The sequence below is a fragment of the Mandrillus leucophaeus genome, unplaced genomic scaffold (genome assembly GCF_000951045.1).
Source record: "Mandrillus leucophaeus isolate KB7577 unplaced genomic scaffold, Mleu.le_1.0 Scaffold387, whole genome shotgun sequence".
Lineage (NCBI taxonomy): Eukaryota > Metazoa > Chordata > Mammalia > Primates > Cercopithecidae > Mandrillus > Mandrillus leucophaeus.
In genome coordinates this window covers 2,526,012-2,542,124 of record NW_012104109.1, presented here as the reverse complement: position 1 = coordinate 2,542,124, position 16,113 = coordinate 2,526,012, and the positions used below count along the sequence as shown (strand labels likewise).

The 16,113-nt window shown below is 33.8% G+C and overlaps 1 protein-coding gene across 5 annotated transcripts in view; it reads left to right on the top strand.

Moving 5' to 3' along the window:
- DIAPH3 (diaphanous-related formin 3) overlaps nucleotides 1–16,113 on the top strand; it is a 519,652-nt gene that overhangs the window by 177,102 nt on the left and 326,437 nt on the right. For all 5 annotated transcript variants that reach the window (XM_011990882.1, XM_011990885.1, XM_011990884.1 and 2 more), the window contains 4 exons: nucleotides 9,911–10,021; nucleotides 10,305–10,423; nucleotides 11,211–11,327; nucleotides 15,289–15,407. In XM_011990882.1, the coding sequence (XP_011846272.1) occupies nucleotides 9,911–10,021; nucleotides 10,305–10,423; nucleotides 11,211–11,327; nucleotides 15,289–15,407 (466 nt within the window). The remainder of the gene's footprint in view (nucleotides 1–9,910; nucleotides 10,022–10,304; nucleotides 10,424–11,210; nucleotides 11,328–15,288; nucleotides 15,408–16,113) is intronic.

Here is a 16,113-nt window from a genome sequence, read left to right as displayed (position 1 = left end):
TTTATTATTTTTTAATTATATTTTAAGTTCTAGGGTACATGTGCACAATGTGCAGGTTTGTTACATATGTATACATGTGCCATGTTGGTTTGCTGCACCCATTAACCCGTCATTTACATCAGGTGTATCTCCTAATGCTATCCCTCGCCCCTGCCGCCACTCCATGACAGGCCCTGGTGTGTGATGTTCCTCACCCTGTGTCCAAGTGTTCTCATTGTTCAGTTCCCACCTTGAGAACACCTTGAGCGTGAGAACACGCAGTGTTTGGTTTTCTGTCCTCGCGATAATTTGCTCAGAATGATGGTTTCTAGCTTCATCCACGTCCCTACAAAGGACATGAACTTTCTTTTTAAATTTTTTTATTTATCTTTCCACTTGGCCTGAGGTATTAATTCAGATACAGTATGACGTGTTAGTGATTATGCAAACTTCCCCTTGTTCAGCAAAGAAGTCTAGGACAATTCTTTCATTCATAACAATCCTGGTCAGTGAGTTGAAGCTGACCTGATTGTCTCCCAGGGCTGATGTGGTGTCACTGATCACTTTAGCTAAAATCAGGCATAGATTTTTTACCACTTTCCACTGTAGGGATAACGGCTTGCAGGGTGCACATAGTAAGTCAATTTTTTTCTCCAGGAAGCTCCCCAGAGTAACTAAGGATAGCTTCAGTTTGGAGAGATCTCCATAGTTGCCTAAGCGTTGCATGATATACTGGTGACATGTCTTTAAACACTTGAACATTTCTTATGATCATACCTGTAGGGTTCAATTCATGGTGTTTTTGAAGAGAGAGGCGAGTTAATGCCTGTCTTTCACACAAGATAAGTAGTCTTGAAAGGTGTACATGGTGCTCCTGGAAGGAAAGTGTTGTTTATAGTTGTTGGGTGACCAAAATAGGACCTTTATTGGTTGAGGCACTACAGAGTGGCAGAGCTTTCAACTTGGCTTCCAGCTGGCTGATAAATATTACAGTTCTTGGTTCAGGAAATAATTAAGTCTAAACATTTTTGGATGGACTGTCTGAAGACAGTCAGTCCAACTTATCCTTTTTGTCAGTGCCATTCACCCACCCCACAGAATGACTGAGCTACAGTTATGGGACTTGGAATGGGGTAGACATCCAGAGAGAAGGGAAGATGTTTTGCATGGGAGATGCGGGAGCCCGATCTATTCTGATTGACCTCTTAGTAAAGTGTAGGTAATGGTAATCAAATCATGGTGAGAACTTTCTGGTGGTGGATGAGAGGATGTGCTGTAGGAGAGGAACTTTGAACCTGCCTGCACTTTGCTGTAAAAGGAGACATTATCTTTATTATACTAGACATGAAGTGAGCCTCCTCTTTGCTCTGGAAAGAGATGCTATTTTCCAAGATTGTTTGGTATACACACATCCTTGAAGAGCATCTAGATAAAAGACCATCAATGTCTTTACTTGCAATACAAGTGGAAATGAAATATGAGAGACCTAGGGAGAATTGTCTTGCAACAGACAGAAGACCACAAAGCTCCTAGTGTCATGTTGGCTACTTTTCCTTAAGCCCGGTGCTTCTAATGTTGTTCCTATACATTTGTTATATCTTGGATGTAGATTAAATGGAAGGAAACCCTCATTAATTTTGATTCTAGGGATACCTCAAGAATATTTTCCCTACATTAGTTACTGAATAAAGGGAAAACATGATTTCCACAGTTTCTGAGTCCAGAGAGGAGAAATAATTATGTCAGAGAGCAAATAAAGGAAAAGATGGGAAGCTTGTTTCTGGGTGAAAAAATTGTTTTGTTGTCTTTGATAGTTTGATGTGAATCTGTAGCATCTTTAGTTCTGAGCTTGCTCACTTAAAATATATACTTATATCCTTTTACTTAATTTCATTCAGGTTTCTAAATATGATTTTAGTGTACTCTTTAGATATAATACCAATAGCTGGGTTTACATTGTCCTTCTGTGGATCTCTACTTTTTATGATTATCTAGTAAAGATAACCCAGATCTTGTCGTTTCTTTACCCACCGTTGAAATACATAGCCATTGTTCACTTTAGGTTTTTTTTTCCTATTGTAGTAAGATATATAACATAAAATTTACCCTTTTAACCATCTTTGAGAGTATAGTTAGTTCAGTGACATTAAACACATTCACATTGTTGTGCAACCCTTGTATCTTCAGGTTTCTTAAGCTATAGCGATAGCATTGATGCAGTACTGGACAGGGGTGGCTGGTGGTTGGTATGTCTTTCTAGGATTCCTGTGGTAGGTATTTCTTTACCCTAGGATATATTTTTCAATGAAGCAAAAGCAAGGGATATAATCCAGGCTATTGGTGTCTCTGGAAATATTACTAGAGAAAAACTGTGTTCCAAATGTATTTCAGTGTCTGGCATGTACATTGCACATGGTCTTAAGACATATCTCATGATAACATATGAAAATACAGCAGGTGGTCATATATAAAGAAAAATAAGAAAAAGTAAAAGTGTTCTGTTAAATACCTAAAAAATTAGAAATTTGATTAAGCTTCAGGTATAATACTTATGAGTCTAACAATTTGAAAATGACAACCCTTTTTGAAACTTGCTTTGTGAAATGAGGCTATTAGTCTTGGTTCTCTGAGAAGCAAGAGGTTTGATGTTTAAGGGACTAGAGGAAATGCCTGTGAGGGACGCTGGAGGAGGAGCTGGGGGAGGCTGGGAGAGCTGTCAAACTCAATGCAGACCTGACCCTAGGTGAAGGAGAAAGGGAAGGAGTGGAGATTGGGTGAAAGTGTCTCAGGCTGCCCTGCAGTTCTAGGAGAGCTTGGCAAGCCTGTTGGGGAATCCTTGAGCCAAAGTCCCATGTGTCCCAGGAACAGGTCTATTTTAGCATACTTGCTACACTCAAGCCTTGGCTGGGAGCAGGGAACTGTGGCTTCAACTCAAATACTGTGATAGGTTTCAGAAGGTAGCAGCTGGGGCTGTAGGCCATTTATGTTTCCTGCAGTCAAAGATTGAGAGTTGCCTTGTTATGGCTGCTGCAAAGATAATTAAATTTTTCCTTAACTTAAAAAAAAAATCTCTTCAATCTGTGGATTTCATTAAGTTTAATTAGAAGATAGATCTTTGAAAGTTTGATGGGATCTCATTTTTCCATGTCTGAAAAAGTAGAAAAAGCAATATTTTTATAAATGAAAAAAGGATAACTTTTTATCATTATATAAATAGTTTCATTAAAGTTTTAAAAATAGTACCAAAAACCTTTCTTAATTGAGTGATAATCACTATGTTTTGAAACTTGTCATTGGACAATAATCAGACATGACATTGAATACTCAAATTAAAACAAATCAGATGTTAAATGCCTTTCTGGATTTAGCCAAGTATATTTGCTTTGGTTAATTTTGTTCCCCCTACGACTTTAATCTTCAAAGTTTACCCAGGTTTTATTATGCCCAAGACCAAGTAAAAGTCTTCTTATAATGAATAGTTATATCTTGATTTACTGTTTTTTGTTTTAAGTATCTCTTCTGTCCCATCAAATCACTATTAATTAATTTTCTATTTTAAATAATTTTTTCTCACATTTAATGAAGGACTAAATGAAGAATACAGACTATTAGTAAAAGGCTAATTTTTAGGATCATTGTTGAGCTATCCCAGAAGGATGCAAAAGTTAATTTAATTCCTTTCTCTTCTGATTACTACTTTTATTGGGGTTTGCATGAATAGGATTGATATTTAAGTACCAGTCAATTAAAATATCAACTATATTAAAATGGGTCAGTAAATAATAAGCCATTATGTTAGTAGACATTAAAGAAACAGATAATATTCTTATGTGAACTCATATTGTCATATGGAGCATACCCACGTATAAACTAATGGTTACCATTATCTTGAGTTTACTGGCAGTTTTCTGAATCTACATTATAAGTCTATATAATACATTTCTTCATTTATTCTACATTGGACAACTAGAAAGATAATTAATGTCTTGAATGTAACTAAAACGTTTCTTATTTAACTGATCAATTACTTTTTCAGTGACTGCTATGTACTGGGCTATACTAGGTATTGGAACTACAAAGTTAAAAGAAATACACCTCTGCCCTTAAGAAGCTTATACTCAAGAATTTAAAGCCATCTAACATTTCATATGAAAACTGCAATAAATGCAGTTTTAGAAAAAGGCATGGGAGGACATAGAAGAAATTAATGATGTCTTGGGGGAGTTTCTGAATAAATATTTTAAGAATTCAAGTTGGTTCTTTTGTATTCCTGGTATAAATTATAGCTTCTTGAGTCCTGCAGTTTATTTCTCTGAATCTATATGGGGTACATGCAGTTACTTCAATGCATGTGTGTGAAATTTTAAAATCTTTGGAATTTCTCTATTTACACTGGAGGCAAAATATTTCTCCATAAGCATCATTTACTAATTTTAACTTGATAAATGTGAAATTTAATTGTGCAAAGAGAGAAATAATTTATGCTATGGGGTAGGAAAGATGAATAGCAGTCTAAACTGTATCTTCCAGGCCCAGATAATAAGTTTTTGCGGACTCTGATGGAATTTTTATTTAAGTATTTTACTGGTTCTTGTTTTCAATCTGGATTTAGCTCCTGAAGCTGATATGTTGTTGCAGTGTAGAGCCGTCATTTAATTGTAAAAACATCTACTTATATCCAGGATGAACATGTTGACTCGGGTAAACTTTCTAAGAACTACCTACTTTTGCTGTTAGACAACTTTCTAAATCTTGTCAGCACAATCAGGTTGAAAGCATCTGCTCTGGCGGCCTTTGGAAAAACTGGATGGTCCTCATGGATGGGACTCAGGGATAGTGCCTGTTAGTGAACCTTGAATTTTGTGCTTAAGTTTGTTGTCCAAAAAGGGTCAGGGAACCAAAGGTTAGAAAAAAACAGTCTCATTACTGAGTATCCACCCAAAAGAAAAGAAATAAATATTTCAAAGGGATGCTACTACTCGCATGTTTATTACAGCACTATTCACAATAGCAAAGATATGGAATAAACCTAAGTGTTTATCAGTGGATGAATGGATAAAGAAAATGTGGTACATATACACTGTGGAATACTATTCAACCATAAAAAGGAATAAAATCCTGTCATTTGCAGCAACATAGATGGAACTGGAGGCTATTATCTTAAGTGAAATAAACCAAGCACAGACAGACAAATATCACATGTTCTCACTTATATGTGGGAGCTAAAAATTGTGATCACATGGATGTAGAAAGTGGAAAGGTAGATAACAGGCTGGGAAGAGTGAAATCGGGGCAGAGAAGGAAGGATGAAGAGAAGTGTGTAAAGGGTGCAAACATACGGTAGAAGGGGTAAGTTTAATGTTTGATAGCAGAATAGAGTGACTGTATCTGACCAAACAAATGTATTGTACTCAGAGAATAGACACCGTAAATACCTTGACTTGATCACTGCACCTTATATGCATGTAACAAGATTTCTCATGTACAATAAATTTGTATAAACAAACACATTTGTCTTTTCTCATATTTGTGTTGAACATAGTAATTGCAGTAAATTATGTACCAAAGGAAATTTAGGTACTATGTATTCACATATGAAGAAAACTTCTCACTTTATTTTCAAGGGCAGAAAGCCACTTTGCTGTTTCAGTGATGTAGATAGCGGCATGTTCCTCTATTTTGTTGTTAACCTCTTTCGGCTTCTAATGATTTTCCTTTGATCATTTGCCCTGTTCTTAAGATTGCCTTTGACTGGCTCTGTCCCACATATTGAATATCTTTGAGATTTCTATTTACAGTTTATCTACTTTATTGGCCCCTGTTATGTGTTTACCTTCCCAGTTTATATTGCTACTTTTGTCCCACTCTTTGTCATGACCTTTTTGGCCGCTCACTTTCCTGTCTTAGGCTGTCTGGAGTTTGCTGGTGTCAGTCCTTGTACTATACTTTTAGTTTACTGCTTCCCTAAGGAAATCTTCAACTATCCTGAATTATAGATGGACACACACCCCTCCAGCTAGAAGTTACATTTAAAATACCTTTTCTCACGTAAGATCCTTTTTGGTAATTGACACAAGAGTAATAAAGTGAGCTTACAGTATTGGCTTTCCAAACCATTAGAATTGAATTTGTAATCCATAAAACCTAGAGATAAGTGTCTTTAAACAGACTTTTTAAAAACAAAGATAAAGGAGCAGTTACTTCTAACATATAAAGTTGCATTTAGGGCAAAGAGGAGAATATTTTAGAGCCAATTGCTTTGTTTACTGGCTGCATACGTCATCTGTGGGGAGGCAAGTGGTTTCCACTTGGAACAGTAACTCTATCCCTTTGTAGAAGCTATTCTTGTCAAGTCACCAGTGTTTTCATTTTGCCAAATGCGGTGGTATTTGGTTAGTCCTTGTTTTATTTGACCACATTTGACACAGTTGATCACTCTCTCACTGTTGAGACCACTTTCCATACTTCCAGGACACCACAATCTCCTTGTTTTCCTTCTACCTCACTTACGGTTTTTAACTTTTTTTTTTCTTTAACTTATTTCTCTAATCTCCACGTTGAAACCTACAGTTGAAAAATGCCCTAAACAGTTCCTACTCCTCCTTTTTCCTCTGTACTGTCCCCTGGGTGATTCCATCTGAGATCTTGGTTTTTATATATTATTGCTATAGTAATTGCTTTATTTTGAACTGGAGTCTTCTATCTTCAATTTCCTTGTCAGCTTTTAAAATTTAGATCACTAATAGACATTTCCAACTTATCATCTCCAAAACTGAATCCTTCTCTCTCCCCAAGCCTGTTTCTTCCATGGTCATTTGTGTTTCAATAAGTTACAATTTCGTCCTTGAAGTTGCTCAGGCCCAAAACCTTGGAGTCAGTCTTGATTCCTCTTTCTCTCAAAGAAATTTCCATCTTTTTTTCACACCTGTATATCTAGTACCACGAACGGTGCCTGGTGTATAGTAGGCATCAATAAATAGGCTTTGAAGGAATGAAGTATGTGAGCCAATATCAGGGTAAACTGCCTGATATTGCCCAAAGATGGAAACTTTAGTTAACTAGGTGCTCTCAAGAAGATAGAAGCTCCTTATTTTCTTACCCTTATTAGCTCAGAGGGAGGTTGGTTTTGTAATGTATCACAATGATTTCTATAACATGCAAATTAAGAGAGATCATATGCTGCATTTTTGGAACATCAAATACAGCACAGAGATTACTTCCTTATGACAAATATCTCACTTTTGTTTCTCATTTTTTGAGTATGAATATCTCCAGTTGACAGAAGTTGTAGGTACTCAGTAATTATTTTTTTTAGTGAATGAATGATTCTAATATACATCTCGATCAGAATTTTGGAAGTAGGATTTATCTTATTCTCTAAAACCTGTTGCTCTTCTTAAATTTTGTATGTCTGCTAATGGTACCACTTTCTATCTAATTAAACAACAAAAGTGGGAAGCCTCTTGTAAATGCTTTTCTTGTACCTCATTCTATCAGTTTATATTTCAAATGTTGTTCAAACCTTCCTCCTTGCTCAAAAATTTACTTCTACAGTAGCTTCTGAACTTGAATCTATTGCCTCTGTTATTGTCCCCGCTTTGCGTAAAATTCCTTACGATTTTCACTATTTCTGGCTGAATCTGAATTTTGTGACTTGACACACAAGGCTATGCCTTATCTGTCTCCTGTCTCCTTGTTCGGCCTCATTTCTTGACTTCTTCCCATTACTTCCCTTTCTACCTTGACAAAGTACTCACAAAATTTGAATTACTTGTAATTTAAAGGTTCCATGTCTTTGAACATGTTAATTCCTGTGCTTAGAACTTCCTTCTTCACTTCTGCATCAGGCCATTTTATTAATCCTTGAGTCGGTATTTTATTCAGCTGTCCTAGTTCTCATTTAGCATCTCCATATTCCCATTATTTACCAAACATATTTCTTATAGTATATAGTATATTTAAATCATTTTACTAATATATCTTCATTGGACAGGCAAAATGTCCTGTTAGCCTTTGTAGTTTTTTAACCTTTCTCGGTGTTTCTAGGAGTTGATTGATATGGCATAAATGCTGATTGACACTCCCTTCTGCTGGTATACTAAATTATTGTGAAATTATGTGATACCACAGGTATGTATCTCATTATGTATAAAACCTGGAAGGAATTCCTTGGTCTTTACCTTGATTATAGAATTATTTATCCATAAAGAACAATACATTTTAGTGCATACCTATATATATTCACAGACATGTTTGCATGATTTAAATTAAATAGATTGTAAGCTATGGTAATGGAAAATTATGATTAGAATTGGGAAGCAATTTTATAAATTTAACTTGAATTCATTATTTCAATTTAATTTCCTATTTCTTCTTCTATGGAGAATTACCTTTTTGAATATTTCCTGGAAATAATTTGGATTATCCTTTCCTGTATTTCTCAATTTCATGCTACTGTTGTCTACATATATTTATTTTCCAGTTAGGTGATATTTACTGCTAGTTTTTGTGTTCCTTTTTTTTGCTGCTTTCTTTGAGTTGTCTGTAATTTGTGTTTTTCTAGAAGCCAGGTGACTGAGTTTGATTTAGTTTCTCTGATTGTAGAGAAAAATTATTTATTTGCTCTTTGAGATCTTTGAAAATTTTATGGCATTGCTGAAAAAAACATTTGTAGTTCCTGGGTAATGACTGGCAAGGAGGTGGAAGGAAAAAATTTTAAACTTGACTTTTTGACATGAACTGGTTACAGCTGAATGAACATGTACCGGAAAGGTAGATTCTGTTAATTTTTTTTTTTTTTTAAGTATGTTTTTCTTCTTCCTCTCTCTTCTGACATATTTCCCATTCCCACTTTAAACAACCTTAAGTTTTGACAGTAGAGGCATGCTGGTCAGATTTTAATGCTTAGATATCAAATATAACAATTACTATATATTTCAAACAGCGGGAATTGAGACTCCTGTTGGTGTCTTACTCCAAAACAGCATTTTAAATTCATATAAACCTTGCTTTAAGGGATGGAGAAAAGACAATTTAGGGAACAGCATGAGGTTAAACATATTGATCAGTAGTCTAGTAGTTCTTGCTAGAGTTGGATAGAATGTAGACTTTAGAAAAACAGTATTATCAACAACAACAAAGAATGCTTCTCTAGAGAGACTGTCTTTTGTTTGCATTTTATGGATTTTGGAGGATGAAAGATATATTTTAGCCAGGGATTAAAAAAAAGTGGAGAAGTTGAAAGTTGAAGTGTTAAACATGAGCTGAAAAATTTTGTGATTTAAAAATTTTTATCATTTAAGTTCTATATTAAAGGATTTACTGAGCTCTGTTATTTATTTCTAGTTAAAACATAGGGTAATTTTGAATTTTTGCCAAAGTGTGAGATCCATTGCCTGATAAATTAACTTCTAGAAATTAATTATACAGTGTTTATTTATAACCTTGTTAACCAGAGTTAAGACCTTTGTTGACCTTGAAGTCTTTGGGACTTTGAGTCTCTTGATGAAAGGAAAATTATTTTATTATCCTATTTTAGGTAAGTGTTATCTATGCAATAGGTGTTTATCATTTTCAACTAAGATATGTTAAATTTCTCTTGTATGTGTGTAGAGTAATATTATTGGACAGAAACTTAGCTTTTGGCTACAAGTTTTTTTTTTTTTTTTTTTTTTTTTAATGGAGCAGTAGTAATGGCTAATGTTTTTCCATCTTCCTTTCACCTCAGTAACCCTCAAATAAATAAGAAATAAATAACTCCACTGAAACTTTATTTCTTCTGTAGTTTATAACTGACTAAAATATTTTGCTTACAAATTGTTTTAATAGGAAAGATATTTAATAATGCTGGAATAAAACATTGAAGTTTAGTTTTGTTACTCTTTCTTTAATGTTGGAAACCCAGTCTGTCTCACTGTTTGATCTCTTATAGGTAGCTTGTATGCAGCTCATCAATGCCCTGGTTACATCTCCTGATGATTTGGACTTTAGGCTTCACATCAGAAATGAATTTATGCGTTGTGGATTGAAAGAGATATTGCCAGTAAGTGCCCTGCAGTCTCCTTATTAATATTTAAATTAAAAGAGTACTTCAGTAGGGGGAAATTTAGATAAATTACCTTGAAGAATAATTTGTCTGTAGGAAAAGGCTTGAGTTTAAAAATCCATTTTTGAAATATAGATGATAAGATTTGAGTGTTATTTAACACTTTAAATATTTGAATGCTATAAATCAAGTTGAATGGTTGGTTTATTGTTTATATGTTTTTTATCATTTTGCATAATTAAAAACAATAATTCATCATAATTTTTATTTCTATCTCTAGAATTTAAAATGCATTAAGAATGATGGCCTGGATATCCAACTTAAAGTCTTTGATGAGCATAAAGAGGAAGATTTGATTGAGTTATCCCATCGCCTCGAAGATATTAGAGCTGAACTTGAATATCCTTTTGTTCTAAAGTCTAGTCAAATCATATATAAAATTATTGCTAAATCCAAAATACTCAACCACAAATATTTAGCTCATTTCTATGTAACCAACATGAAATCAAACCTTCATGCGTCAGAAGAATGTTATTATTTTATTAGTTTGTGTGTTTTTATGAATACACCTATATGTAAGTGCATGCTGCAACTAACAAATGGATGCTGTAGATTAACTTATATGTATGTGTGCAATCTGTTCTGTTTTCTTTTTATATTTGACACTTCTCCTTCTACTCCGGGCTTTTCAGCTCTAGGAAAAGGGCAGTCTTAGTCACTGGCTGCTCTTTCCCTGCACCTTGGGTGCATACTCATGAGTCACATGTTAATCTGTGGGTCTGCAGATATCTGTGCTCCTCATGAGACCCACCAGGTTCCTATCCTCACCTGGGGCTTCTTCATGATAGATTATGCCTGACCACCAGCTCTGCTGGTCAGGCAACCTTTAGAATTCAACACAGTATTCATAGATAGCTTCTCTACTATCTTTGTTCTCAACAGCCTCTGTGCTTAGGCGAGACAGATAGTTTGAGCTGATTGTAGAAGGGAAGTCAGGAAGTGTCAGGTTAAGTTACCATTTCCAGAGTTTTTCTACTACCCTCAATGCTAAATATCTGTATTTTATATTGAATATATAAGATGCCTGTATTAGAGTTTCAAAACCTTACAGAACAAATTCTGTCATATTATTGTAGTTGTTTGGTGTAGAGTATAAATAAATCCATATATTCCTTAATCAACTCACTGAAGCATATGATGTTTACAACATGGTGTGGAGCACAGTTAAAGAAACTAGAGCAGAGGGATATTTTATTTCTATTCTTCAGCATCTTTTGCTGATTCGAAATGATTATTTTATAAGGTAAGAAGAAGTTATATTCTAATGTTTTTTTTCACTAATAAAAATCTATTAATTGTGAAATTCACATCATATTTGCCTTAGACAAGCAAATGATTTTTATGTTTGTCATAACACTGATTCCTAGAATGTGTTGTTTCCTCTGGGCACATATTTAGGTAGATGATGGTAAAATGATATTACTATTACTTTTTAAGCTCCTGTGGATTCCTGGTTACAACCTTTCATCTGAATAAAAATGCAAACAAGCAACAAATTACTAGTTTATCATGTGATAGATAATATTTTCTGGCTATTCCTTAGGCAGTAGAAATGATGTTGATAAGTTTCTTCTTATAAGTTACATGAAGGGCACTAAACATTGCCTTTATTCATGTTTAAGTAGCTGGCAAGCCTTAATAATACAGTTGTGTTTAATGTTGCCAATATATCAAAAAGCCAGACAAATGGCTTTTAAAGATTGATTATGTCCTAGCCATCTGAATTTAACAAATTATTTATCTTTTTTTTTTTTTTTTTTACCTCATCTACATGATAATGTGACTAAATATGGATGTTAGCGCCTAACTCACTGGGTTGTTAGGTAGGTGAAATATGGGAAAGTGGGTAAAACTTCTAGCCAAACCCTTGGCATATGGTGTATGCTTAGTAAATGTTCTCTATATCTACTTTCCATTTCTATTACTCTTTTATGGTGGAAGCTGAGCTCTTTGAATATAAAATCATTTTGTTGCCACCAATTTAGGTTTGCTGAAATTTCATTCTCTTATACTTTGGGTGGTTTTTTATTTTCTACTTAATTTCAAGTAGAATAATTTTTTAGACAAAATTCATTCAGGCTATGTCCTCTGGGTAATGTCAGAGGGTATGACGCAATTATTTTTTGATGTACCTAACAAGCAAGGAGGAGACCCAAAATGTTAAAACTTTAGGTTTTCCGGATGTGGATAGGACATACATCAAAATTACTCTTTGTAGCCAGAAATCCCATTGATATTCTAAAATATGAGTTTAGTTACTGATTTTTTAAAATTTGCTTCTTTCTGATATTTTATTAAAAATAAACCAGTTTAAATATTTACATACTTGATAAATGCTAGATTAAGAATTGCTAATTTAGATTTTAAAATATCATTTGTATCATGCTGTTTATGATACTAACTACTCCAAATTTACTTAAAAATGAAACTGAAACTTCTACTTACTCTAAAGTAAACTCCATACATTTTTTGATCTGTGTGTGGTCGGTCCTGTCGTCTTTTGGATATTTGCCGCTGTTTGAGTACCCAGGAATTTAAGACTGTTGTTTTTTTCCAATGATTTGAACGTGCCTGTAGTCCTGCAGGGGTTTATCATGCTTATGACTTTGATCCCTTCACCTGTGCCCTGAGAGGGCATGTGGTTGTATCTAGCTTCAAAACAGATTAAAAAACACAATTGTTTTAGGTTGTGTTCAGGTGATTCTATCATTTGAGTTAACTCAAGAGTCTTGGAGAAAGATTAACTTGTGGCATTACCAAAATGACATTAAGGCATAGAAATTTAGATATTTGGCCATCTTTTGAGTATGAACTTCTACATTTGATGCTCATCTATGTTAATTCCTTCTTTGGCTCTTTAAACTCCAGGTATCTTGGTTCCAGATATGGTTGCCACAAAGGCAGTGTTCTTCCTGTGACTGCTATACTCAAGACAACTCCATCAATTTTCTCCTCTTGTTTCCAAACTCTCCTATTTATTATCGTGGTTGTTAATATTTCTTAAAAATATGTTATGTTTTTATCCCAAGATTGTGTCAGAATTGTGATAATTCACATATATTTTCGTCGAGCATTTATTTTTTTAAAGTTTTATTTATTTAAATACAGTAAAACTTACTCTTGTTGGTGTACACATCTATGAGTGTTTTTTTTGTTTGTTTGTTTTTTACCTTCATTTTTGGGTTTCATCTACCTCAGAAGGACCTCTATTTTACTGTTTCAGCAATCTTAGATAACCTGTAACATTTTTTGTTTAATGAGCTCTTTAAACTACTTTTGATATGAACATACATAATTTTTCTTTTTCTTTTTACAAACAACAGGTTGTTCCATTGCAGAATGTTAAATGTTCTCATTTGAAATAATTGGTGGATGGAAAAATTAGAATCTTTTTCCATTTCTACTTTTGGAACAAAAGAAAATTTGACAGAAATGGAATTCGATTGGAGAATATATGTCAAAGGCAGCCCCTTTTCCCCAGGAAAAAGGGAGGGGGCTGAAATAAAGCAAGATAATTGGGTGGAGAAGGTCAAATTCAGTTTTGCATAGAATAATTAAGGCTTACCATGACTAAAATACTATGGTAGTTAAATGAGCATGGGAGATAATTTCTGACATTTGTTAACAATACTACAGAGAAAAATGAAGATTTCAAAAACTCCTCCAACAAAAATAACATTTTATTAGTAATGGCAACTTAATGTTCATCCCTTAATTAAGTTATTTGCATATTCCTCAGACACATTTACTACCTCACCAATATTGCTCATGGAGATTATTTTCTAGATTTATATTTTTGGAATCCAGAAATGTTGTATATTTTTCTTTGCTAGTATTGCCTCCCCAAAGAGTTTTTGCATGAAATTTCAGCTACATTACAGATGAACTCATAATTGGACATTATGGAGTTGAGGAAAAACTTACTAAAATTATGATTTCTTAAAAAAATGACATGAAATAGCTTGTGTTGTTAATTTAAAACATTTTCATTTAAAAAACATTAGAATAATATTAAGAGTAAAACAGAAATACATCATTGAGATTTTTAAATGTGATAGATATGAATGTGTTTAAATGTATATACCACGTGTAAATGTGGTAATTACGGCAGAAATATTTGGGAATGGGAGATAATGTCTTGAAAGAACTTGAACAAATAGAGGCATAGATAACACTTTTGATTTGTGCCCAGGAACCATTTCTTAAACATTTTTACTCTATGACAGTTAATGATCATTAGTCATCTTTGCTAGTGTTAAGCTGTAGTAGATTTTCTTCACCATAATACATGGTTTATTAGGTGTAAGGTAAGTAGGTCAAGAGCAGTTGGTCATAGTTTATGGAAAGGAAAGCCTAACTGGCTTGAGGGACCAACACTTAGGTGATGAGGAGGATTTACAGAGGAGAAGTATGCTAAAAGTCATTAAGGAAAGAAGTTCTAGGGGATGATTTGATATGGAGGACTGTGCTTCATTAGAATAGTACCCAACCTGTTTATCACTTTAGTTTGGTTTTACTTATAAAACCTTTTATCTGTTTCACATTTATTAAATCTTAAGGGATGTTTTGCTTATTGCCAAAGTAGATGGACTAGACTTAACTGTAATGACAACATAAAATCTACTTGGAGATTTTAGTTAAACTTCAATTTTTGGACAAATATTATTATACTGAATTTTTCATTTCCCTTTGAGTAAGAAATGTGAATTTGATATTGTATATAACTTACAGTATGAGTTTTAAATTTGATTTCACAAACACTTGGAAAACAGTATACCATATACTACCATAAAACTTTTAGAAAAGATTTTTGTTTATTTTGATTATATTATGAAGTGAGTTAATGGTAGCTATTTCAGTGTGGTACAGTGGAAAGTTGATGACCTCTGAGCACTAATTTTAAGCACTTATCACTTCACTTTCAGCTAATTTACTTAATTCAAGGTTTTGACTTTTATTAAGAAAATTAAGGGACACTATATTTCCTAAAAGACTATAAAAATATGCTGTTTTGAATTCATTAAAAGCAAAGTGATGACAATTGTATTTACTCTCACTTCCATGTAAAATCTGTTATGTCAGCTGTTGAAACTATATTACTAATAAATTATTGAACTTGAAATCAATCTTAGCAAAAAAGTTTTGTTTTGATGTAAAGTTACACTAATGATTGATTGTACATTTACTCTTTTCTTTGGTTTTAGGCAACAGTACTTCAAATTAATTGATGAGTGTGTATCCCAGATTGTATTGCATAGAGATGGAATGGATCCAGACTTCACATATCGAAAAAGACTAGATTTAGATTTAACCGAGTTTGTAGGTGAGTATTTCTCTACTATTTAAATGGAAATATCTTATTGTCTCTTATTCTATGAATGAGCTCTAGGGTATTGGTTCTCGGGTTGTGTATCTGGACTCCTGAGGGCCCTAATTGTCAAAAATGTTTTCATAATAGCACAAAAACATTATTTGCCTTTTTTATTGGGTTGGTATTTTGCACTGGTGGTGCAGAACAATGGTGAGTAAAACTCCTGGCACTTTGTTATGAATCAAGGCAGTGGCACTGAACTGTGGGAGTAGTCATTGTCATCTTTACTGTCAATAAAACAACAAAAAAACTGCCATTTTTTACCTAAGAATGCCTTTGATAAGGTCCTAAAAATGTTAATTTTATTAAAGATGGACCCTTGCATACACATTGTTTTAATATTCTGTGTTAACAAATGGGATTTATACATACAGTACTTCTGCTGCATATGACCAGTGCCTGATGTTACCAATTCTCCATAGGCAAAAGATCTATTAAAAGAGTTCAATAAGAAAATATTTGTGTAATTGAGTTGCAAGCAGAATTGCCTGCCCCGCCGCCAAAGCCTTTTTTTTTTTTAAACTTGGGAATGACTCATACAGACGACAGCTTCTGTAACTTGAGAGTTGTTTTTTTTTTTAAGATAATCAGAGCATTATTACTTAGTGTTGTAACATTTGAGTTTTTATTTAAGTTTTTGTCAGGCACTTGCTTTCTT